The sequence below is a fragment of the Elephantulus edwardii genome, unplaced genomic scaffold, assembly GCF_000299155.1.
Source record: "Elephantulus edwardii isolate Elephantulus edwardi_28Jun2011 unplaced genomic scaffold, EleEdw1.0 scaffold00083, whole genome shotgun sequence".
Lineage (NCBI taxonomy): Eukaryota > Metazoa > Chordata > Mammalia > Macroscelidea > Macroscelididae > Elephantulus > Elephantulus edwardii.
Window position 1 is genome coordinate 11380972 of NW_006399833.1, and position 12896 is coordinate 11393867.

At 39.2% G+C, this 12896-nt stretch overlaps 2 protein-coding genes across 2 annotated transcripts in view; one reads left to right on the forward strand and one right to left on the reverse strand.

The window, feature by feature from the left end:
* TRPC5 (transient receptor potential cation channel, subfamily C, member 5) overlaps positions 1–12896 on the reverse strand; it is a 263323-nt gene that overhangs the window by 177588 nt on the left and 72839 nt on the right. The window lies entirely within an intron of this gene.
* LOC102849360 (uncharacterized protein ENSP00000361038 homolog) lies at positions 8756–9217 on the forward strand. Its single transcript, XM_006889935.1, has 2 exons — positions 8756–8879; positions 8952–9217. Exons 1-2 carry the CDS (start codon positions 8756–8758, stop codon positions 9215–9217), a joined length of 390 nt encoding a protein of 129 aa, XP_006889997.1.

The window sequence follows — 12896 nt, forward strand, 5'->3', positions numbered from 1 at the left end:
TATATATATAAGATCAACTTGAGAGGTTGGATTTTATGAAAAAGTATTTGGTATCAAGACTGGGGGGGGGAACGACTCATCAACAACCTGCATTATACAAATGGCATAACCTTGCTTGAAGAGAGTGAAGAGGACATGAGGTGTTTGCTGCAGCCTTCACTATGGATTTTATCTCAACATTAAGAAAAACAATCAAATTCTAGAAGAAAAAAAAAAGAAAAACAATCTTCACAACCAAATGAATAGCCAGCATCATGAGAGATGGAGAAAAGATTGAAATTGTTAACAACTTCACCTTGCTTGTTTGCACAATCAGTACCTTTGGCAAGAGCAGTCAGGAAATCACAAGATATTGGGAAATCACAAGATATTGGGAAAATCACAAGGTATTGGGAAAATCTGCTGTCAAGGACCTCTCCAGAGTGCTGAGAAGCAACAGTGTCAGTCTGGATACTAAAGTGCGGCTGACCCAAGCCATGGGCTTCTAATGGCTCGCTGTGTATCTGAGAGCTGGACCATGACTAGGGATGATAGAAGTATAGAAGCCTTTGAGCTGTAGTGCTGGAGAAGAGATGGTGTTGAACATACCATGGACTGCCAAGAGAACAAATAGGTCAGGTCTAGAGAGGGTGAAACCAAGTTGCTCCTTGAAGGCAAGGATTTTGAAACTCCATCTCATATACTTTGGGCTTATTCTCAGAAGGAGACAGTCCTTGGAGAAGGACGTTGTGCTTGGAAAAGTAGAAGGTCAGTGTGAGAGGGGAAGACCCTTGGTAATATGGATTGATACAGCGAATGTGGCAATGGGGTCAAGTGTGTCAGAGAAAGCGAGGCTGGCTCAGGATAGGACACGGTTCAGTGCAGTTGTTCATAGGGTTGCTATGAGTTGTAGTCAACTCAGTGGCACATAACAGTAATAACAGACACTTACCAGGAATAACAGGCATCTCTGTTAAAAAGCCTGTGTGTATATATAGGTATCTCTTCCACTAGTTTATCTTGAGGACGAAATAGTTGCCACCCCTGCAGAATGCAGGAGTTTCTGGATTGGATGCCAGTTTAGCAGTGAGCCAAGCATGATAAATATCCCATTTTCTTCCTGGCACCCCCAAGTAAGCATCAGCTTCCTCTTTGGTAGCACATTTAAAAGGAGAGTTTCTACACTTCTTACGTGGTGGTGGCAGTGAGGGAGAGCTTTTACCATGGATGATTCATCACTTAGATGATGGCACAGTTGAAGAGGCCACTGAGATGCACTTAAGTTAAAAGATGCCTTCTTGTTCTATAATTTGCCTCTTTGTGATGTTATGCAGCTTGAGAACGGGTTGATTTAATGTGTAATGCAAATGGGAGATCTTGTCAGTTAGGGAAGAAACAAATTATTTACTCCACTGAGCAGCTGGGATATTCAAATGTTGCTTTCTTTCTTGGAGAGAGTACCATTTGGGAATGGCATAATTTTCTTTGACATTCACATGGAAATCCCCACATAAACTCAGGCCTTCACGTGTTTGTATTCTGGGACGCTAGCAACATACAATTAACGTAAAAATAACAACAACAATAACAAAAACAAAAACAGACAAACAAAACAAAAAAACCTGCAACAAAACTAAACTGGGTTAATGGTATAAGCAGGATATATGTCTATCCTAACAAATTATTTGGAAGGCCTTTCTTCAAGGGCTTGAGTCCTTGAAGTATAAAATTGGGTCTATGGGAAGGAAAGAGAACTCCTAGTGGCTTAGTCTGTGTAGTGTTTCACTGCTAATACAAAGGTTGTATTGTGTTTTTCTAGCAGTTTAAATGCACCAGCCACTCTGTGAAAAAGATGGACAATCTCATCTACCATGTAAGACCACAAATTGGAGTGTCATATGATGGAGGGTCAGCTATGTAAGTTCCAACTTGAAGGCAATGGCTTTGAGCAAATCAGTTTTGTCTCTGCAGACTTCAATATTCCCAAACGTCGAATGATGATTAAAAATTCTACATTACCCTACCCGTATCGCATGGAGGTCCTGAGGATCAAATGAGATATACAAACACTAGCAAAAGCACTCATCATACGCCAGGTGGCGTAGTCATACTGCCACAAGAGTTTTCCTAGGCTGTAATTGCCGTTCGAATCGGCAGGCTGCACTGCGGAGAACCGTGAGCAATCTCCACTTGTGTGATTTACTGCCTCTGAAAACCTGCTCCATGGCTCGGTCAGTTAAGTCTTGCTCCCAAAATCAGGGAACACAACAACAACAAAACTTTTTATGAAGCAAAATCACCAGGTTTTTCTCCGGCAGAGAAATTGCTGGGTAGATTGGACTGTCCCACCTCCATAAAGACCACAGCACCGGGGTGTCACGCATAGGTATAAACAAATCAGGAGCCCCAGGACAGCAGTCATGGTTAAATTACGGGCTACTAACTAAAAGGTTGACATCAGATACCTTGAGGTACTTAAAAACCTGGAAGAGAAGCTGGGAGATTCACTACTGCAAAATCAGTGCCATAAAACATCATGGACTGCAGTTCTACTTTGATAAAACAAACAAACAAAACCCCATAAGACAGAATGAAGGCCATGGTGGCTGCTTTTGGGTTTTTTAGTTTCATACTCTCATCATATATTTTTAGACATTGCAGAATTTCTTTCTCTAAAGTTCCTACTGGAACAATCTCTGGTGGGGTAGTTTACAGGGTATTGCACTCCGAATACAAAGGCTGCACCTGTGCAGTGATTAGAATCCCCCATTTGCTCCTCCCTTTCAGTTTTATAGCCCTGGAAGCCCAGAGGTGTGTCAAACGATGAGCCTGTACCAAATACCCAGTGAAAAAGATAAGATACTCATCTACTGAAGGGGGGGGGGTGTCTCCGAGGTATCGCGAGATTACGAAAAGGGATGATTTAATTTTTCCCTCCAAAGCTCGAACAGCCACTTTGAGACCTTCGCTTGGGACTGGTAAGGAGCGCTCTTGACTCGCGGATACCTCCAATTTTTTGCTTGATACATCAACTTTGCACAGGCGGTAAAACTCTGCTGGTTTTGCCTTTCTTTTGTTAAATGCATGGATTCACTGTGCTTGGGGCTAAAACCAGTCCTTGTCCTGTGTAGGTCACAGAGAAGAGACAATCTAGATTGTCTAGATTTAGCTTTTCAGTTTCCAAGGGCTCTTTGCTGGCTTTGGTTGGAGTTTCTCTGTCCTTGCTGTTTGCACCCTGTGTAGCTTTCGTAAACAGAGTTGTTTTGCAGTTTAAAAAACTGCAATTAAACAACTCTTTTTTCTTTCTTTCCCAGGTGTGCTGGTAGTGCTCTTGCACTACCGGACCTAATACAGCCTGTTTTTAAGTGTGGGAAGTCCAGAAAACGGTCGGATAGATAGAAGACCTCTGCAGCAGTCTCAGATCATTGGCGGGTGAGTAGTTTATTACCATCTGGGCCCGTTCAGTGCTTTTGCGAAAGGTCTGCAATGCAATAAACCTTCGTAAACCTTCCCATGTGAGGTGATGGGCAGCCACTAGGCTATAGCCCTTCAATCCACATGGAATTCAGCTAGTTTGCAGAATGAAGTTACCATTCTAAGTTCTCCTTTTGCTCAGGAGCATACCATGCTAGTTCAGGCTCTCAGAAGGCTAATTTTCTCCAGTAGGAATCCGGAATTTATGTCCTCTAGCATACGGCTTCAGAGGTCAGATCTGTTCTTAACTCTCCCCTCTGCATCACTCCTGCAGTATGACCACGTGGCAAGTCCCTTTATCTCTATGCTTCCATCTTTTACCACCTGTAACTTCATCAGCATTTGAGAGTAGCACCTTAATAAATGTTAACCTTTATTGGAGTAATTATTTATTTATTTGTAATCTCATTTAATATATAGTCCTTGAGGCTGGGGACTGTGTTTGGCTAATGTCTGCGGCAGCGGAGGCCCCACGGTGTGTGGGGGGGGAGTGGGGGGGTGTCGCGTAAAATTTACATACGGTTAAAATATACAAATTTTAAGATTATTCAATAAGTTTTGACAAATGCTCAACCCACTGGAACCCCAAACCATATTTAAAAACATGATTGCTACCATTACTGTAGAAAGTTCCACTATACCTCCTAGATGCAACCCTATTTTAATTTTTTTTCCACCTCAGCTCAGTTTGAATTTTCTAAAGTTTATGTGAATGGAGTCATATAGTATATATCCTTTTGGATCTAGCTGTTTTCGTGAACTGTACTGGTTTTTAAAATATTTATCCATCTTACTGCTTTTAGCAGGATTATTTTTTTTATTGCTGAGTACTGAATTAGATAAATATATTAAAATGTCTTTGTTCTCTTTTTTCTAGATCCTTGGGTTCTTTCCAGTTTCTGTGAAGCTGCCATAACCACTCTTGCAAATCTCTTTTTGTAAGTATGTGCTTAACATTTCTTTTGAGTTGATACCTAGGAGTGGAAGGAATTGCTGGGTCACAGAAGCTTAGGTTTTTAAGAAACGTCAAATTTTTTTTGTTGTTTTAGAAGAAGCTAGAAGATATGTTTCCAAAGTGATTGTACCGCTTTGCACTCCAGAGTTCCGTTTGACCTCCATCTTTGCCAACATATACTATTAGTCTTTGATTTTAGCCAGTCTAGAGCAGTATTGTATACTATCTTATTGTGATATTATTTTACATTTACATTTAATAGTATTGAGTAAATTTTCACGTACTTATTAGCTATTAATTTGTGCATTGTCTTTTGAAATCTTTTGTTCATTTTGTATTAGATTGCTTGTTACACACACACACACACACACACACCCCTGACCACATTCTGGTTGTAAATTTTTTAGCGGATACTGTATTTGGAAATATTTTCTCTGACTCTGTGGCTTGTCTAGTCATCTTTAATCTTTTTAATTGTCAGACATATTAATGTTTAATCATCCATTACTTTTACATAGTCCTTCCCTTCATCTATTCTAGCGTTGTTGTGTCTCATTGAGTCGGAACCGACGGATAGCTGACCCTCTTGCAGGTTTTCAGAGGCAGTTAATTACACGGGAGATTTACCATCCTTCGGCAGAGCAGCCTCAAACCACGTGCTTGCAGGATTGCAGTGCAACTTCCTACCACTAGGGCACCAGCGCTCCCCAGAGTACTGTTCTTCCATGTTCTTTCCCCCTCCCCTGAGTCCGTTCTAATTTGTTAAACTTTTATATTTGCTTTCATACACAATTTTTATACGTGTATTTCATGCTTTACTTCATTGACATTGTGTTTCATACAATCATTTCCATACATTGTGCTTTATAAAATTAATCATGATTGAACTATGCCCACCATTACCCTATTTTTCAAATCCAGACTGGATCATTCCCATTTCCTTCCCCCTCCATCCACCCAACAAATTGTGTAACCCTGCTCACACTCACTCCTCTGCTCTAACCTCTTTTCCCCTTGAACTCCCTTACACAAATAGAAATTTTTACAACAATCTTCACAGCAGCATTATTCAACATCACAAGAACATGGAAACAGCCCAAATACCCAACCATAACCAAATAGATTGAGATACTGTGGTACAGTCACACGATGGAATCTTATGCAGCACTTAAGAGCAACAATTTAGAAAAATACTTCATAACTTAGGGCAGATTGGAGAGCATTATACTGAGTGTACTAACTCAGTTTCATAAGGACAAATATTGCATCCTCTTTTTATAACAGTGGTCCAGTGCAGTATTTGTCCTTTTGTGACTAAGATATTTTATTCAGCATAATGTCTTCCAGATGCATCCATATTTTATAGTGTTTTACAAGTTCATTGTTTTCTAGTGCTGCATAATATTCCATGGTGTCCCATGTATTTTCTGTCTACAAACACATGAAGAAATGTTCAAACCCCCTAGCAATTAGAGAGATGCAAATCAAAGCAACAATGAGGTATCATCTCACCCCAGCAACAATAGTAAAGTTTGGCAAGGCAGCGAACAACAAATGCTGACGAGGTGGTGGAGAGATTGGAACACTTATGTACTGCTAGTGGAAATGTAAAATAATGCATTCACTGTGGATGTCGGTCTGTTGCTTTCTCAAAAGTTTGAAAATAGAAATATCATTTGACCAGCTATCCAGTATTGGGAATATACCCTAAAGAAACCAGTGCTGTGACACAAACAGATGCTTATTATAGCATTTTTCACAATAGTTCCAGTTTGTAATTGGTCCATCTTTGGTTCCCTGCTATTCCCTATGTGTGGCTTACAAATATTTACTGAGTTGAGTGAGCAATAAGTTGTTTCCTTCTCTTATTCTGTTCCTCCTTCTTCCCTTTCTTTTAGTCATCAAAATATATGAGAGGGAACAGATGTTATAGCAACTTAAAAAAATACTCTTACTATTTCACTACTTAGCAATTTCTCAGCCCCCTTCTCCCCAACCTCTAGGTTCCAACGTGCTTTGAAGATAGGAATTGTAGATTAGAGGTCACAAGAGGCAACATATATTTATTGGATTTAGGGCTAGGTCAGGAAACTTTTCTAATCAAAACGGAATGAGTCCTCAAAAAATGATATTGGGATGCATATGTAATAGAGGGAAAATATTATATTTTTGGGGCATTTTACCTTTAGATCATGCCACATAAACTCAATAAGTATATCAGTTTGATAAATTATAAACTAATTTTTAAACTTTATGTCATTTAGGGTGGAGTATAGAAGAAAAGATAATAGGAAGGAATAGGAGAGTGAAACAGAATGAAACAGATAAATGAATAAATAGAGACATATTGACCATGAGTCCTGTAAGGACCCCAGTGATGCCATGTGTTACATTACATGTTGGACTGCTAAATGAAAGTTCAGCTGTTCAAAACCACCAGCTGCTCTTGCAAGAGAGAGACAAAACAATCTGTTTTTTAAAAATTTTATAGCACGGGAAACCTAATGCAGGGTCACCATAAGTCAGAATCTTTTAGATGGCAGGATTAGGTGGTTTTCATTTTTATTTTGGCTTTGATTGGGAGATAGAGAAGTTGAGGAAAAAAGAAAAAATAGGAAACAAAAAAAAATGACCAAAATTTAGTAGGATTTTTGTGATTGTATACCTCTCACTCTTCTTATGCCTTTGGGCTATCAGCCCTGTAATAGGTTATTACTGCCTTTTAAAACTATGCTAGTACTCCCTAGCAATATTTAATACACACCTTTCCCCTATGCTTTCCTTCTAATGAGCAAAGGCATGCCCAATTTTAATGGAAAATTCCCTTCATTTATTTCTTTCTATAGTTCTATCATCCAGGTCACTTTTTGTTTAAGAAAAAAACATATATTGAGTTAACAAGGTAAACTGTCATGCTTTGTAGTACCCATTCATCCAGATTTCAGATGGAAAATGGCCTCCAACCAAAATCATACTTTCTCACTACAAAAATATTGTGATCGTGACTCTTATTAGAGAAAGCCCCCTATGATTAGAAATTTAGACATAAAAAATTGTAATGGTTTTGACCACACTTATGCTAATGCAGGTGTTGTTGTGTGTCATTGAGTCGGTAGATTCAAACCATGTGCCTTTGGGATTGTAGCACAGCTTCTTACCATTAGGCCACCAGAGCTCTCTTAAGTGCAGATAGTTGTGTGGGTCAAACTAGACCCTGTGGAGATCAGCAAGCTCCAAGTGTAAGTTACAGACCTTCTAGCTAATGACTTGCTACAATTCCATGAAAGATCCAAGAGGATCTGAAATTGGATGTGAAACTTGTATTTTTCTGGGTCTTACTCTGGTCTGAAGTTCTAGAAACTAGATAATACAAGACTTGTAAGCCTAACCAATACAGGATAGAGGGAGGAGACAATCTGACCTTCCCAAACGAATCAAGACTCTGATATTGTCCTGGGCCTTCTAGTTGGAACTGACTTATAGCTAACCTTCCAGCAGTTTCTCAGGGCAGTAAATCACACGGTAGGAGGTTGCTCAGACTTCACAAGAGGCTGGCGGATTTAAACTGTGTACCTTTCTGATTGTGGCGCAGTTCTTACCACAAGGCCACCAGAGCTCCCTAGTATAAGTGTGGTCAGAACTAGTACATTTTTTCCTTGAAATTCTCAAAACACCATCAAAAACAAGGGAGAGACTGGAAAGCGAACTAAGTCTCATAAGGACAAATACTGTGTAAGACCATTATTATAAAAATGGAAGAATATCTAATAAAATATGCATGGGGACTCAAGAGGGAAAGGGGTGGGAGCAGAGGGGTGAGGATGGGTAGGGGTGAAACCACAGGCCACAGGGTTGCATAGTTTGGTGGGTGGAGGGAGGGGGGTGAAGGAAAAGGGAAGGATCCAGCAGGGACCTGAAAAGATTGGGTAATGATGAGCAAGGTCCAATGGTGATTGATCTTATAAAACATAATGCATGGAAATGACTGTGTGAATGAAGAATATTGTGAAATACAATTTATATTAATTTTGTGAGCAAACCAATATAAAACGAAAGAAATATTGATAAAAAGATCATAAAAAGAGGACTAATACCTCGGAAACCCCATTTAACCTCAGCAACTTCTGATAGGGATATCTTGCAGTTAGAACTTTAGGATGAGAAAAAGTTTAAAGGGAACTAACCTTTCTATTTCTCTTTTCTGTTGTTAGGTCCACTTTGCTGGTTTCTCTTGGCTGTGGCAATCTCTAAACCAACCACAAAAACCATTTAAAGCACCACAGGATCTCTTGCCACTAAGCCCATTTGTTGCAACTTCTTGCAATCCTGAGAAGAGTACAGAGCAGCATGGAGGCAGTGTCGATTCCTTTTCTACTGGGTGGGCTTATTGATTGTTTAGCCCAGCTAATAAGAATCTCTGAAGAGCTTTTACAGGCCATGTTACAAGAAGTTCCTGTCATGGAACAAAATGGTGGAGAAGAGCACATAGAAATGGATGCAGATGGAGATATAGATATAGATGATATAGATATAGATTATATAGATATAGATATAGATGCAGATGCCCCAGATGCAGATGCCCCAGATGCAGATGCCCCAGATGCAGATGCCCCAGATATAGATGCTTCTGATATCATATCACTGCCAGATATTTCTGAGATCTCAGATTTTGAGTCAATACTTACTGCAGAAGATGATGAGCTAATCCTTGAGATAGAATCTTCTATGATCTATGGAGAGGATGACATCTGTGACAACGAGCTCATTGATGTGGACAGTGACATTCGAGGGGCTTCAAGAAGTGACTAAGATACAATTGGTCTCTGCAGCATATAAGAATTTATGATGGGTTTGTTTCAAGTATATTCTTTTTTTCCCCTGACTATAACACTATTAGTTTTCTTCTAGTCCTACCTTATTTTTTTCTTTATTTCCAGTACACTATAGAGCAAGTGTGATTGGGTTTAATTTGAACATAAATAGAATTCTTTTTTCTTGTGGTTACTCAAAAACCTCTGGCAAAACTTGGTTTGCCTGCCTTTGTTCTCCATGGCAAGAGTAATCAATAGCTAAGGGAATAAAAGCTCTTACCTAACACTGGAGTGAAGCACTGATCAAGCCTGTCACATCATGGCATTTAATTTGATTGTTTAAAAAAGTGAGATTAAAAGAACACCACTCGTGGGTTAGTATGACAGTGGATCTGTATACATCATCAGGACAATGTTGGATCATTTATACCTCAAAAAATAGAACTCCTTATTGGATCTTTAAGTGAGGATATAGCAAATAAAAGAGGTGATAACATACTCAGGGACAATAGTTCTGAAAAAGCAAAAAAGTTACTAGATAATAGCTGTCAGGAAGGTTCTCAGGGAGAAACTCTGCTTCAGTGCAGGACTATTCCAGCAAATGTGTAAAATATACTATGCCAAATTAAGCTAAACTGAACAGTGGAAAAGCATGGAGAAACTGTTTATCTCAGTATTCCAAAAGGAACCATTAAAGAAGGAGATCTGTATACTTAATAAATTGAGAGGAGCGATACAAGCACTGAATAAAAATTAAAAGATAGTATCTGTGCTTTAATTAAAGTACTTGAAATAGCCAGCAAAATCTCCACTCCCTACTAAAAATTTGGACTTTAGAAAATTGGGCTATGATTTTGTGTTAGAATAAAATTCAAGATAGGACGACTTGAATAAGATTAGGAAATATGCAAGAAGAGATGAACAGTTTGGCGCACCGTTTTGCAAAACAGTTTGTAAATGATCAGACCTGCTGGTTCTCAAATAAGGTTAACAGGTGAGTGGAACTCTCGGATATAGCTTTTCTGAAAATTTCTCAAGTTTGTTAAAACCCTTAGAGTTAATGAGGAAACAAGCAACATACAAACTTATGTAGGGCTCCAAAGTAGATAAAAAGACATTTGAGATGACTGTAGCCTTTGAAATGAGATGAAGACCTGAATCCTCCTCACTCCTATGGCAAATCAGCTAATGACCAACACAATGCAGATGTGAAAACAGGAAGACATTACAACCTTGTGCTGGATCACCTGGAAATACTGAACTGTATGGACTAGATAGAATACACTGATGACAATGCTTGCTTTGATTGTATAATTATTTGCATTTAAGAATTGTTAAGATATCAGTGCTCTTAGAAATGGGTTGTAGGGTTCCCCCCTCCTTTTTTATTATAGTTTAAAGTATATAAGCTGCAAGGAAATAGATTTAATAGTGATAAGTAAGTTTAGAAGACAAAATATTTAGGAAGCAGTAGAAAAGTAAAAAGTTGTTGTTAAGTATGCTATTGAGGTAGGAAGTGACTTTATCATATTAGTTTCTAAGCAAGTGTATAAACCAAGCCCTGTTTGGATCATATGTAAAATTAGCCATCTCTAGATGTTGATGTTGATAGAAATTGTTGGTAATTGACATGTCCCAAAGTGCAATTAGAGACAGATGTATTTGCTAACTTAGAAGTCCAACGATGCAATACCACTGATTGGAGTCCTACATCTTTCCTAGAGGAGGATGGAGAGAGAGGGTGATCCTCTATCCATACTGGCCTCTTTCTAATAATTTTGGAACCAACACCAAAGCCGATGTTGTATGTCATAGGTAGGTAAAGAGGGAGACAGCCTCATCCTTCTGAGACAAGGCTGTGAAAACCAAAGGAGATGGGCTAGTGAGTGGCAATGAATTAGGTAGGTAGTACAATCTTTGTATGCTTTGGCTAAGCTAATATGTGTGGGCAATTGTGATCATATGCTTGCATCATTATTGACTACCAGATTTTAGGGAGCTCTGGTGGCCTACTGGGTAAAGAGTTGTGCTGCCCACTGAAATGCCCGTGGGTCGAAACTGCTTCATGGGAGAAAGATGGGCAATCCCCTACGTGATTGAAATGACTAGATGGCACATAACCCCTCCCCCCCCAACACCACCAGTCAATCTGATTGTAACTCCTATGATTTTGTATAAACCGTTTTACTGTTACATATTTTAAGATATTTTAATAAACTTTCATTTACTAATCAAAGAACTTGTGGTCATCTTCAATTACCTGGTGAACTTGGAAGCTACCAAACTGGCATTTAATCACATTGATCATTCCATAGACGATAGCAGAATGTATTCAGACAGAATGTCATACCAGAAGTCTAAATTCTACCCCAACTTTGTCAGATGATTCTGAACAAATATAAAAACATAATTTTTCCTCAATTGTAAAATGAAAGCTGTAATATTTTTTCTGCCTACCAAGAATGGCAATAAGGTGGTGGTGGGTTGTTGATTGCCGTTGAGTCAAGGATGACTCATAGTGACACTATGAACAAAAGGCCTGAAGCCTTTCTATAACTATCATTTCTCCAGATTCATAGAGTTTTCAGAGGCATGTGTTTCCAGAGGTATGCGGTTTAGGAAGTGGATGCCACTCCTCCTTCCAAACCTGTCTTAAAACAGGGAGCTCCACCAAACACTGTTCACCATGGGCGGCCGTCATGGCATTTGACTCCCAATGGCACAAGGTTCAGCTTCACAGCAAACCCAGATTACCTCAGTGCAGCAAATTGACCTAAGAGTGCTGTACAACTTAAAAGAATAATCCTCCAAAATTAAATAACAATAAGGAATAAATGAAATAGAGATTTTATATATATATATATATATATAGTCATGACATGAGTCCAGAACAAAGGCTGCATAGAGGAGTAGACTTGGGGGGCAGGGATTGTATAACAATGAAAGAATTTTACTTTTCAAAGAGAAGAGTGAACTGGGGGGAGGGGTGGGCAGAGAGAAAGTTGCCACCATGAATGAATGGAAATCCAGTCTCAAACTTTCATTAATAAAATATATATATAAAAGAAAAAATACAGAATTTTAAACAAACTTTTAGCATGATATATCTGACATTTGGACAGAAAATATATGAAATTGGTTTTTCTCAGAGATATCTGAAAGATGTTTATAGGGAATTGTCTGGAAGTCCATTTGCTGTGACTGAATCACTTTGTATCTACTTTAATGGATTAAAACTTCATATTATATTCTATTGACAACAATAATATCAACACAGAGAGAGATCAGCTGGTCCAGTGGACAGAAAGCGATGCTACCAAGCCAAAGGTGGGTGACTTTTAATTCGCAGCCCTCGGGTAGTCTTTCATTGTTTTTGTTCAGACATTCCTCTAGGTCATATATAGCCTTAGTGTACCAGTTGCCCTACCGCGGTCGCTTGTGGTTGCTGTAAGGCTGAACACTGTGACATTGATGTGTCAAATGTGTTAATGGTTGGCTACCCAATGCAGACAGAGAGTGTGGTGGAGCTCCCCAATTAAACAAGCTTGGAAGGAGGAGTAGCATCCACTTCCATAATAGCTTGTCTCCGGAAACCCTATGAACCTGGAGAGAGGATGAAAGGCACCCAAGCGTAGAGGACTCTCCTTCATAGGGTCGCTATGAGTCGCCTGCGACTC

What these genes read in the sequence shown, in the direction of transcription:
- LOC102849360 (XM_006889935.1), top strand. Translation starts at nt 8,756, where the DNA reads ATGGAGGCAGTGTCGATTCCTTTTCTACTGGGTGGGCTTATTGATTGT. An exon ending in TCCTGTCATGGAACAAAATG is followed by an intron (nt 8,880 to 8,951) that starts GTGGAGAAGAGC and finishes TAGATTATATAG; the next exon opens with ATATAGATATAGATGCAGAT.